The 12,215-nt window shown below is 38.0% G+C and overlaps 1 protein-coding gene across 4 annotated transcripts in view; it reads left to right on the top strand.

Annotated features, from left to right (window-relative positions):
* The window catches only part of Atp7a (ATPase copper transporting alpha), a 125,065-nt gene that overhangs the window by 52,403 nt on the left and 60,447 nt on the right, over positions 1-12,215 (top strand). For 3 of the 4 annotated variants that reach the window (XM_060375297.1, XM_060375294.1, XM_060375295.1), the window contains exon 2: positions 10,300-10,440. In XM_060375297.1, the coding sequence (XP_060231280.1) occupies positions 10,321-10,440 (120 nt within the window). In that variant the 5' untranslated portion in view covers positions 10,300-10,320. The remainder of the gene's footprint in view (positions 1-10,299; positions 10,441-12,215) is intronic. The other variant, XM_060375296.1, reaches the window with a different exon arrangement.

The raw sequence follows: 12,215 nt of genomic DNA, 5'->3' as shown, positions 1-12,215 counted from the left end.
GTGTCTCTGGACATTGCAAAATGTTCCACTGGTAGAATAGTCACTTCCACTGAGAATTGCTTTTTCTACTTCACTTACTTTAACTGCTGTATCATGCTCTTGTATGATATTATAACAAAGCTATGTTTCATTTAGCCACTGACAGACTTTTAGGTTAATTCCAAAATGTCAATTATTAGGAAGACTAATAAGTTTAAGTGATACTTTTTGTTCGTATTCATTCTTATTCCCACACCCACATTCCCTTTTCATTCTTTTTCACAGGGTCTCACTGATAGCTCTAATTGTCCTGAAACTTACTATGTAGAGCAGATTAGCCTCAAACCGAGGGCAGTCCTCCTGTCTTCACCTTCCAAGTTCTGAGATTACAGGTGTGAGCCACCTAACTCATGTGTTCTCAAGCACATCTGTGAGACTCTCCCTAGGGTAATCGCAGAGGTATGGAAGAGGCTGACTTTTGGTATATTCCCTTTGTTTGTTTGTTTGTTTTTTAAGACAGGGTCTCTCTGTGTAGCCCTGGCTGTCCTGGACTCATTTTGTAGACCAGGCTCGAATGCACAGAGATCCGCCTGCCTCTGCCACCCAGAGTGCTGAGATTATAAGTGTGTGCTACCACGCCTGGCTGTATAGTCACATTTTTAATTAAATTTTAATTTTTATATTAATTACAGTTTATTTACTTTATATCCCAGCTGTATCCCCCTCCCTCATTCCCTCCCAATCCCACATTCCCTCCCTCATCTTCTCTCTGCCCTTTTCTAAGTCCACTGATGGGGGAAGTCTTCCTCCCCTTCCCTCTCACCGTAGTCTATCAGGTCTTATCAGGACTGGCTGCATTGTCCTCCTCTCTGGCCTGGCAAAGCTGTTCCTCCCTGGGAGAGGTCAAAGAGCCAGCCACTGAGTTCATGTCAGAGACAGTCCCTGTTCCCTTTACTAGGGAACCCACATGGATACTGAACTGCCATGGGCTACATCCAAACAGGGGTTCTAGGTCACATTTTTAACCACACCAGATATTATCACATAAATTCTGTAATTGTGTTAATGTATATTAGCCAGGTGAATAAGAAAGGTACTGTTATTCCATATCAGTACCTTGTATGGTCAGATTTTGAAATTTTTGTCTGATAAATGAAACTCAATTATGATATTAGTTTGTATTTCCTTTATTATCACCAGGATTAAAAAAAAAACTATCTGGATATAATTTTATCCAAAGGGAACTGAATTTTTAGTATATGATAATTTATTAAGAATCCAGAAATCTTCTCCAAATCATGAGGCATTATGTTACAGGAATTAAAAACTAAAGTTTGTGCTTCTGTGGTGAACATTAAGAAGTAGTTCTGGCTGTGTACATGTTGGGTTTTGTATCAGAGATGATGGTCCAGTCATCTTACAGAAACGACATTACTGTCTGTGTTTAGGGAGTGGCTAAACTATTTTAATAACTAGAAGTTATTTCCCTCAGTGTTGTGGAATACTTTTGTCTCAGAGTCACTCATTACTAATAGCTGTATGTCTTTTTGATATTGTGATTTTCCAAAGCCAGCATTTGTTTCATACCATATGACATTGCTTACATGTTGTTTCCTGAGTCATTTTACTAAACACAGTGCAAGGTTACAGTAAATAGTAACGATTTTGTACTTATTTGATACACATTTGAAAATTTAAAGATGGATATAACATGTATGACAAAGTCAATTAGATTGATGTGTGTGTCAATATATGTGTATTAGCAGTAAGAGGAAGGTGAACTCCTTTGAAATTTTGTGTGTGAGGTCCAATTGAAATAGAGTTTTGAAAACAAACCAAAAAAAAAAGTATGTATTCACAGTTTATTTGCCATACTTAAATTGAGATGTAATGGGAAATCCAGCTGAATTAATGTGATTTTCATTTATGTTCAGACATTCTATTCTGATCTGCCTAATATGTAAATCCTATGTGAATTTTGTTATATTAAAGGGCCCATATTAGTTACTTTTCTGATCACTATGACAAAATACCTGACAAGAAGCAACTTGAAGGATTGAATGGCTCATGGTTTAAGCCCATGAAAAGATGCTTAACATTACAGGTAATTAGGAAATCTGTATCAAAACCACCATGAGATATCTTTTCATATCTACTAGAATGGCTAAGAAAAAAGTCAGAGTCTGAGCATAGTAGCCTCTCTCTTTAACCACAGCTCTTAGGATGATTAAGCAGTATGATTACAAGTTCAAAGCTATCCGGAGAGGGAGAAAAAGACCTTGTCTCACAAACAAAACTAACTCCGCTCTGTACATTCACCATAAGAAGCCAGCAACGGCAAGTATCTCTGAGGAGGAAAAGAGACGGGAATTCTCATATGCTGTTGGTGGGAATTCACAGTGACGCAGCTACTTTGCAATATACCCTAGCAGCTCCTCAGGCAGTTAAGCAGAGTTATATGACACAACACGTTCACTCTTCAGCATTAACTGAAGGAAATCAAAGCACAACATTTATACCAACATTTATAATGTCCGTATTTGTAAGACCCCAAAATTGGAAATGATTCAAATGTTCATCAGCTAACAAATGGATAATAAAAAATGTGTATTTATTCAACTATAAAAAGAATGCTGTTACGTGCTACAACATGGATTAAAGTTGAAAACAAGCAAAACGAAAGATGCCAGTAACATTTACATGATTCCAGTAATATGAAATAATTAGAAAGGGATTCTTTATAGACAGAAAGTAGATTAGTGGTTGCCTAGCACTGAGGGTGATGAGCTTAAGAGTTTCTGAGTGACAGTAAGACGATAAGGTTTCGTTATGAGGTGATAAAAATGTTCTAAAATTCTATGGTGATGGCTACACATGTGGGGACATATGTTAAGAACCATTGAATTTTACACTTTAAATATGTGAGATAAATGTCAACTATGTCTCAATAAAACCTTAAAAATGATCTAGGTGTGGCAGTGCACACTTTTAAACCCAGCATTCAGGGAAAAAGAGGCAGGCAGATCACTGTGTGTTCGAGACCGACGTGGTGTACAAAGGGAGTCCAGGACAGCCAAGGCTACACAGAGAAACCCTGTCTCAAAAAAAAAAAATGGTTCTGAGAGAATTGCATATCTCCACATGTAAGAATGTGACTTTGGGTATATGGAGGGGGAGCCGTGGTAGAGCACATGGCTTAACATGTACAAGTCCTGGATTTGATCCCCAGCACAAAATTTAAAAAAAAATTAGACTTCATAAAATTAAAACCTTTAGGGCTGGAGAGATGGCTCAGAGGTTAAGAACACTTGCTCCCCTTCCAAAGGTCCTGAGTTCAATTCCTAGCAACTACATGGTGGCTCATAACCATCTATAGTAAAATATGCTGTATAAATAATAAATAAATCATTTTTAAAAAAAAATAAAAAATTATTTATTATTTATACAGTGTTCTGCTTACATGTGTGCCTGTATGCCATAAGAGGGCACCAGATCTCACTGTAGGTGATTATTAGCCTCCATGTGGTTGCTGGGAATTGAACTCAGGTCCTGTGGAAGAACAGCCAGTGCCCTTTACCTCTGAGCCATCTCTCCAACCCAAATTAAAAGCTTTTATGTATCAGTGGATGCCGTCAAGAACGTTAAAGAATGAAATGTCAGTATCTGCAACTTGTTGATGTACCTTGAAAATATGCTAAGTACAAGAATCTAGACATAAAAGCCACTTGGTGAACGAATAATCCATTGACATGAAATTACCAGTGTAGGCCCATCTGTAGCGATAGTCTATCAGAGTTTTCCAGGGACTGAGGAAATGAGAATGGGTGCAACTGCTAATGACAATGAGGATCTTTTCATTTCATTTTTATTTACTATTTTACATATGTGCATGTATATGCTAGAGCATGCGAGTGGCGGTCAGAGATGGAGGAGCTGATTTTTCTCCTTCCACTGTGTGAGTCTCCAGAGTTGAATTCAGGTTGTCAGACCTGGTGGTAGGTGCTTTTTCTTGCTCAGCCATCTCGCCAGCCTGAGGGTTTCTTTTCTGAGGAAAATGAAAATGTTCTAAAATCATGTGATCACTATGGTTGCACATCTTTTTCATATACCAAAAGCCACTGAACTAAATGCTTGAAAGTTTCTTAGCATGTGAATTATACCCGAGTTTCAAAATGAACACACAGGGTCAGCAAGATAGCCATGTAAAGGGGCTTGCCACCAAGCCTTCTGGCCTGAGTTTGATCATCTGGAACCCACATGATGAAAGGACAGAACTAATTCCCACCAGTTGTCCACCAGTTGTCCTCTGAACGCTCATGTACATGTGCGTTCCCCTCCCCTCTTATTTATTTGATGCTGAGCATTACTAGATAAATTGGACTGGACTTGAACTACATTAAAAATATTTCATTTTATGTATATGGGTGTTTTGCTTGCATGTATGTTTATGTACCACATGTATACGTGTTGATCAAGAAGGGCGGAAATGCATGTTGGATTCCCTGACACTTGAATTACAAATAGTAGGGAGTACTAAGTGAATGCTGGGAATTAATTCCAGGCCTTCAAGAAGAGCTATCTCCTTATGCCTCACCTTCAGTTCTTCATGTAGCTCAAGCTGGTTTCCATCTTGATATTCTCCTGCCATAGCCTTCCAAGTCATGAGATTACAGGCATGTACCACCACACCCATAGTCTTGGAAGTTAGATTTTGTCATGTCCATCATAATCTATTCATTGGAAACATCACCAAGTCTAGGACACAGTCAAGGTGAAAAAGAGTTAAGTTTCATTTCTTTTTTTTTTTTCCTTTTTCTTTTTTAAATTTCATTTCTTGAAGAAGAGTCTGTGAATGTGTTGTAAACCCAACATAGAAGTGGTTCTCAACCTTCCTAACACTGCAACCATTAATACAGTTAGTTTTTAATGTTGTGGTGACCTGAACCATAAAATTATTTTGTTGCTACTTCATAACTATAATTTTGCAGCTGTTAAGAAACAGAATGTAAATATCCATGTTTTCTGATGGTCTTTGGCAAACCCTGTGAAAGGGTTATTCATCCTCCAAAAGTGTCACAACTCACAGGGTGAGAACTGAACAAGTTCACTATAGGAAGACAGAAAATGATGGAGCTACATTTTAGAAGATGGGGAGTTCTATAGGAAAAAAATAGAGGTAAGGGGAGTCAGGATTTTTTTGAAGGGCTGTAAGTTGCCATTATAAACATGGGGTCAACATATACCTCCTTACAAAAGTTAAAGACTTCAAAGGGATCAGAAAAGTAGCTTAAGCAGATTTCTGAAAGTGAGGATTTCCAAACCAAGAGAAAAGCTAAACCAAAGGCCATGAATGGCAGTCACACAGTAGGCAGTGTGGCTGGCTTAGAGTCAGGTGTCCTGAGTAGTTGGAGTCCAGTCAATTTGAGGTTGACAGACAGGAAAAATCATGTAGGACTATATGAATAGTCTATAGATTTTTAGCAATTTTGATTCTTGTTTCTACATCTAATATTATGTGATATTATATATTAAACATGTTTAAAAATCTGGAAACTACTTTTAAAAGCAAGTTACATTATAAAATTTCCTTGTATTTTGCTTATTTATATGTGTGTATATGCATGTGCCTACCTGTGGATGTCAGAGAACAATTTTAGGGAGTTGTTTCTCTTTTCATGTAAGTCTGGGGACTTGAACTCAGGTTTTGGCACAAAATACCCTTACCCACAGAGCCATCTTGTTGATCTCAAGGCAAGTTAAATTTATTACATGGAGTGTTGTATCTTTTGACACAGGATTTCTCTATATAACCACCCTGGCTGTCCTGGAACTCATTTTGTAGACCAGGCTAGTCTTAAAATCATAGAGATCCTCCTGCCTCTGCCTCCTGGGTGCTGGGATCACTGGTGTGTGCCACCATGCCCAACTCTGTTTTTTTATTTTTATTTTATTTTTATTAATTACAGTTTATTCACCTTATATCCCAGCTGTAGCCCTTCCCCTATGCCCTCCCAATTGTACCCCCCTCCCTCTTCTCCTATGCCTCTCCCCCAGTCCACTGATAGGAGAGGTCCTCCTCCCCTTCCATCTGACCCTAGTCTATCAGGTCTCATCAGGACTGGCTGCATTGTCTTCCTCTGTGGACTAGTAAGGCTGTTCCCCCTTCAGGTGGAGATGGTCAAAGAGCCAGCCCATGAGTTTATTCAGAGACAGTCCCTGTTCCCCTTACTAGGACACACTTGGAGACTGAGCTGCCATCTGTGCAGGAATTCTAAGTTATATCCATACATGGTCCTTGGTTGAAGTATCAGTCTCACAAAAGATTCCTGTGCCCAGATTTTTTGGTTCTGTTGCTCTCTTTGTAGAGCTCCTGTCTCCTCCAGGTCTTTCTATCTGCCCTCTTTCATAAGATTCCCTGCACTTTGCCCAAAGTTTGGCTATGAATCTCAGCATATGTTTTGATTCCCTGCTGGGTAGAGTCTTTCAGAGGCGCTCTGTGATAGGCTCCTGTCCTGTTCCCTGTTTTCTCCCTCTTCCAATGGCCACCCTGTTTGCCGTTCTGAATGAAGATTGAGCATCTTACCCAGGATCCTCCTTCTTGATTAGCTTCCTTAGGTGTACAGATTTTAGTATGATTATCCTTTATTATATGTCTATATCCACTTATAAGTGAGTAGATACCATGTGTGTCTTTCTGTTTCTGGGTCACTTCATTCAGGATCATCTTTTCAAGTTCCCACCATTTGCCTGCAAATTTCATGATTTCCTTGTTTTTAGTTGCTGAGGTATGTATCACAGCCTTGCCTTGTCCCTGATTTCAGTGGGACTGATTTAAGTTTCTCACCATTTAGTTTGATGTTGGCTATAGGCTTGTTGTATATTGCCTTCACTATGTTTAGGTAAGTGCCTTGTATCCCTGATCACTCCAGGAATTCAAACATAAATGAATGTTGGATTTTATCAAATGCTTTTTCAACATCTAAAGAGATTATCATGTGGTCTTTTTCTTTCAGTTTGTTTATACAGTGAATTACGTTGATGGATTTCCATATATTGAACCACCCCTGCATACCTGGGATGAAGCCTTCTTGGTCATAGTGGATGATATCTTTAATGTGATCTTGGATTCAGTTTGTGAGAATTTTGTTGAGTATTTTTGTATCAATGTTCATAAGAGAAAATGGTCTTAAATTCTCTTACTTTGTTGGGTCTTTGTGTGGTTTAAGTATCAATGTGACTGTGGCCTCATAGAATGAGTTTGGTAATGTTCCTTCTGTTTCTATTTTGTGGAATCATTTAAAGAATATTGGTGTTAACTCTTCTTTGAAGGTCTGGTAGAAATCTGCGCTGAAACCATCTGGCCCTGGGCTTCTTTTGGATGGGAGACTTTTGATGACAGCTTCTACTTCCTTAGGGGGTATAGAACTATTTAGTTTATTTACCTGATCTTGATTCAGCTTTGGTAAATGTAATTTATCAAGAAAATTGTCCATTTCATTTAGATTTTCAAATTTTGTTGCATATAGGCTTTTGAAGTAGGACCTAAAGATTCTATGGATTTCCTCAGTGTCTGTCGTTAGTTATGTCCCTGTTTTTATTTCTAATTTTGTTGATTTGAATAGTGTCTCTCTGTTGTTTAGCTAGTTTCACTAATGGTTTGTCTATCTTGTTGATTTTCTCAGAGAACCTGCTCTTGGTTTCGCTGATTATTTGAATTGTTCTCTTTGTTTCTAATTTATTGATTTCAGCCCTGAGTTTGATTATTTCCAGCAGTCTACATGCTTTCAGGTGTGCTGAAATGTTTGCATTTCTACTTGAAGGCACTTAGTGCTATGAACTTTCCTCTTAGCACTGCTTTCATTGTGTCTGATAAGTTAGGTAAGTTGCACCTTCATTTTCAGTGAATTCTAGGAGGTCTTGAATTTCTTTATTTCCTACCTGACCCAATTGTCATTTAGTACAGGGTTGTTCAGTTTCCATGTGTGTTTAGGCTTTTTGCTGTTTCTGTTATCGTTGAGGTCTAGTTTTAGACTGTAGTGGGCTGATATGATACAAGGGATTATTTCAATCTTGTTGTATCTGTTGAGGCTTTCTTTGTGCCTGACTATATTTTGGAGAAGCTTCCATGAGGTGCTGAGAAGAAGGTATACTCTTTTATGTTCGGGTGAAAAATTCTGTAGACATCTGTTAGGTCCATTTGATTTAAGATGTCTGTAAGTGTCATTATTTCTCTATTTAGCTTCTGTCTCAATGATCTGTCCTTTGGTGAGAGTGGGATGTTGAAGTATCCTACTATTAAGGTATTGGGATTGATATGTGATTTAAGCTTTGATAATGTTTCTTTGATAAATGCAAGATCGCTTGTGTTTGGTGTGTAGATATTCAGGACTATGAGGTCCTCCTGGTGGAGTTTTTCCTTTCATGAGAATGAAGTGTCCCACTCCATCTCTTTCAATTGATTTTGGTTGAAAGTCTTTATTTTATTATTTATATATATATTTTTTATTATATATATATATATATATATATATATATATATATATATATATTGCTATTAGGATGGCTACGCCAGCATGCTTCTTGGGTTTGTTTGCTTGAAAAACCTTTTTCCAGCCATTTATTCTGAGGTAGTGTCTATCTTTGTTGCAGAGGTGTGTTTTTTGAATGCAGCAGAATATTGGATCCTCTTTCCATGACCATTCTGTTAGTCTGTGTCTTTTTATTGGAGAGTTGAGGCCATTAATGTTGATAGATATTAGTGACCAATAAAGTGACCAGTTATTCATTACTTTTATTGTGGAGTTGGTGGTGATTGTGTGTTTGTATGCTTGTACTCTTGCTTTTTGTTGTTGTTGTGATGGTATCTGTATCCTGTGTTTTCTTGGGTATAGCTGATCTCCTTGAGTTGGAGGGTTTGTTTTTTTTTTTTTTCTAGTATCTTCTGTAGGGCTGAGTTGCTGTGTAAATATTGTTTAAATTTTGTTATGTCATAGAACATTTTGTTTTCTTCATCTGTGTTGATTGAAAGTTTTGCTGGATATAGTAGTGTGGGTTGGCATCTGTGATCTCTAAGCTTCTACATGATACCCTCCCAGGCCCTCTGGCTTTCATTGTCTCTGTTGAATAGTCTGGTGTGATTCTGATAGTTCTGCCTTTATATGTTACTTGGTCTTTTTCCTTTGCCATTATTAATATTTTTTTCTTTGTTCTTTACACTTAGTATTTTGATTATTATGTGGTGGTAGGACTTTTTTTTCTCCTGTAGTCTGGTGTTCTGTAGGCCTTCTGTATGTTTCAGAGCATCTCTTTCTTAAGTTTGGGGAAATTTTCTTGTATGATTTTCCCAAAAATATTTTCTGGGCCTTGGATCCTGGAATCTTCTTTTTCATCTATTCCTATTTTTAGGGTTTTTCTTTTCATGTTGTCCTTGATTTCTTGGATGTTTTGTATCAGGAACTTTTCTGTTTTTATGTCTTCTTTGAGAGAAGTATCAATTTCTGCAAGTATAATTTCAGTGACTGAGATTCTGTCCTCCATCTCTTGTATTCTGTTCTTGATGATAACCTTTGTGGTTTCTGATCTCTTCTCTAAGTTCTCCAACTCTAGGGTTTTCTCTGTTTGTGTTTTCTTTATTGATTCTAATTCTGTTTTCATGTTTTCAATGATTTTATTCATTTTTCTTCACCTGTTTGATTGTGGATTCCTGTCTGTCCATGATGGCCTCAATTTTTTTTGGTTTGTTTCCTTTTTATGTGCCTCAAATAACTCCATAACCATAGATTAAGATAATTTTCCTGTGTTTCAGATGCAATAGAATATCTGTTGATTTTTGGAGAGTCTGGTAAAACCATGATGTTCTGGTTTTTGTTCCTTGTATTCTTACACCAGCCTCTAGCCTTCTGGTTGTCTGCAGTCTTGACTGATTGCTCCTGGAGCCTGTACTGCAGACAGGGTCCACTTGTCTCTGGAGTCTTGAGTAGTATGCAGGAAGATAAGAGATGATCAGCGATTCAAGAATGGGTACTGGAGATTCAGATGCAGCTAAGGAAGGAAAGGTGCCCTACTGAGTTCACTGTCTCTACTGGCTCACTGTGACCCAGGTAGGACAGGCAAGCTGGGGTGTAGGCAAAAAGATCTCCAAGCCCAGAGCTGCTCCTGTACCCCACAGGCTCCTTGGGGAGGAGGACAATGGAACTTGTGTCCTATCCCTAGCTCAGCTCTCACATATTCTATTATTAGCATATTTTCAGTTGGAGACATGTAGGAATAGGTGCGTAAAGATTATTTCCATGGTTAAATTAATGATTTTATTGTCTCCAGCAGGAATGTAAAGATCTCAAAATGGAGCCAAGTATGGATGTGAATTCAGTCACTGTCTCTGTTGAAGGAATGACATGTATTTCCTGTGTCCGGACCATTGAACAGCAGATTGGGAAAGTGAATGGTGTCCATCATATTAAAGTAAGTTACTCTTTGTGAATTAGTAATATGACATTACCATTAATTCTGTTAATAACTAGTTCTGATATTGGGATTGAAATAATCACACTAACACATTTGACAAAAAAAAAGACTACCATCATACTGCCAATTCTACTAAATAAACTATAATAATAATAATAATAATAATAATAATAATAATTTACCCAGTTAATTCTCTTTTAAAGAAAGAAAGCCAGATATAGTTGAGGCAGAAGGATCACTTGAGTTCAGGAGTCTAATAACAGCCTCAATAACACAATCAGTTCAAGTCTCAAAAAAAAAAAAGAAAGAACACTGTTCAAATGTGGACTCTATTGTGATAATATATGTGTGCTGTTTTTATTACTCCTAATTTCTATTTTTTTATTTGAAATAGAATCTTGCCATGTAAACCAAAAATGGCCTTGAGCTAAAGATCCTTCTGCCTCATCCTCCCAAGGGCTAGAATTATAGGTATATAGGATCATGACCAGATTTACTTTTAACTTCATGCTGGATGAAAATATACGATCTCAGAGAATCAGCTAGTTTATATTTTATAGCATGGTAGTATTTTGTGATTACAGTTGATATGAAATAGCTAAAGCATCGTATGTTATTATTATTTAACGTTCTTTGAGCATCAGTAGGTTTGTCAGTGTGTTGTGGTTGCAATTGAAGTTCAGGTGATTTACCTTTTGGGGGTAGTTCTGTGTTTGAACTCTGAGCCCTGCACATGGTAGGTGAGAACTCTGTCACTGAGCTGTAGTCCTAGCAGCATATTTTACTTTTATTTATTTTGGGGGCACCTATGGCTTTCACTTTTTGGTATTTTATTTATTTTTGGAGGTGGTAGGGGGACAGTATCTATTTGTGTAGCAAGGCTTGCCATGGGCTCAACATGTAGCTCAAGCTAGCCTCAAACTTGGGATTCATCTGTCTCAGCCTCCTGAGAACTAGGAGTACAGATGGGGGCTTGCCCATCTGTACTGCTTGCCAGTTGCTTGAGTTTTTCCTAAGAGCATTTTTTTCCTTGTTTTGTTTTGTTTCATTTGTTAGTTTGTTTGAAACGTGGTCTATATAGCTCAGCCTGACCATGAATTTGATATGTAGCCAAGGCTATCCTTGAACTCCTGTTCCTCCTACTTCCAATCTCCCAAGTACTAGGACTAAAAACATAAGCTACATTGCCTAGCTCAAAATATTTAATGAAGTGTTTTGGATATAAGGAAGTAGAGAGACTAGTACAAGAGACCCCTATATCTCAGACGGTCCTTGCCATTTATTTCATGATGTTATCACCAGGTAAATTTGGTGATATGCTTGTGCTGCGGAGCTTGTCTAGGCCTTCCTGCCTGTTGTCTGTGGTAAGGCAGGGATCCCTGACTAGTGCATTGTAATTACTAGTATAGCTCCATGCTAATGGCCTTTTGGATTTTTTTCTTTAAATTTTTCTTATTTTCTGATTTTTATTATGTTTTTTATGAGTGTTTTGTCTTCATGTATATCATGTGTGTGTAGTGACTTTCAGGTCAAAAGAGGGTATTAGATCCTCTTGAACTGGAGTTACAGATGGTTTTGAGCTGCTCCGGGAGTGCTGGGAATAGAACTAGTATCCTCTGGAAGAGCAGCCAGTACTGTTAACCACTGAGCCATCCCTCCAGCCTCTGGTTTTTGCTTTTTGTGTTCTGAGATAGGGTCTCTGTAGCCTAGGCTGGCCTGGAATTTGCAGCGATTTTCCTGCCTCCATTTCCCAACTGCTGGGATTAGAGGTG

Source organism: Meriones unguiculatus, chromosome X, assembly GCF_030254825.1.
Source record: "Meriones unguiculatus strain TT.TT164.6M chromosome X, Bangor_MerUng_6.1, whole genome shotgun sequence".
Classification (NCBI taxonomy): domain Eukaryota; kingdom Metazoa; phylum Chordata; class Mammalia; order Rodentia; family Muridae; genus Meriones; species Meriones unguiculatus.
The sequence above is the reverse complement of the archived record's forward strand: the minus strand, read 5'-3'. Positions and strand labels throughout refer to the sequence as shown.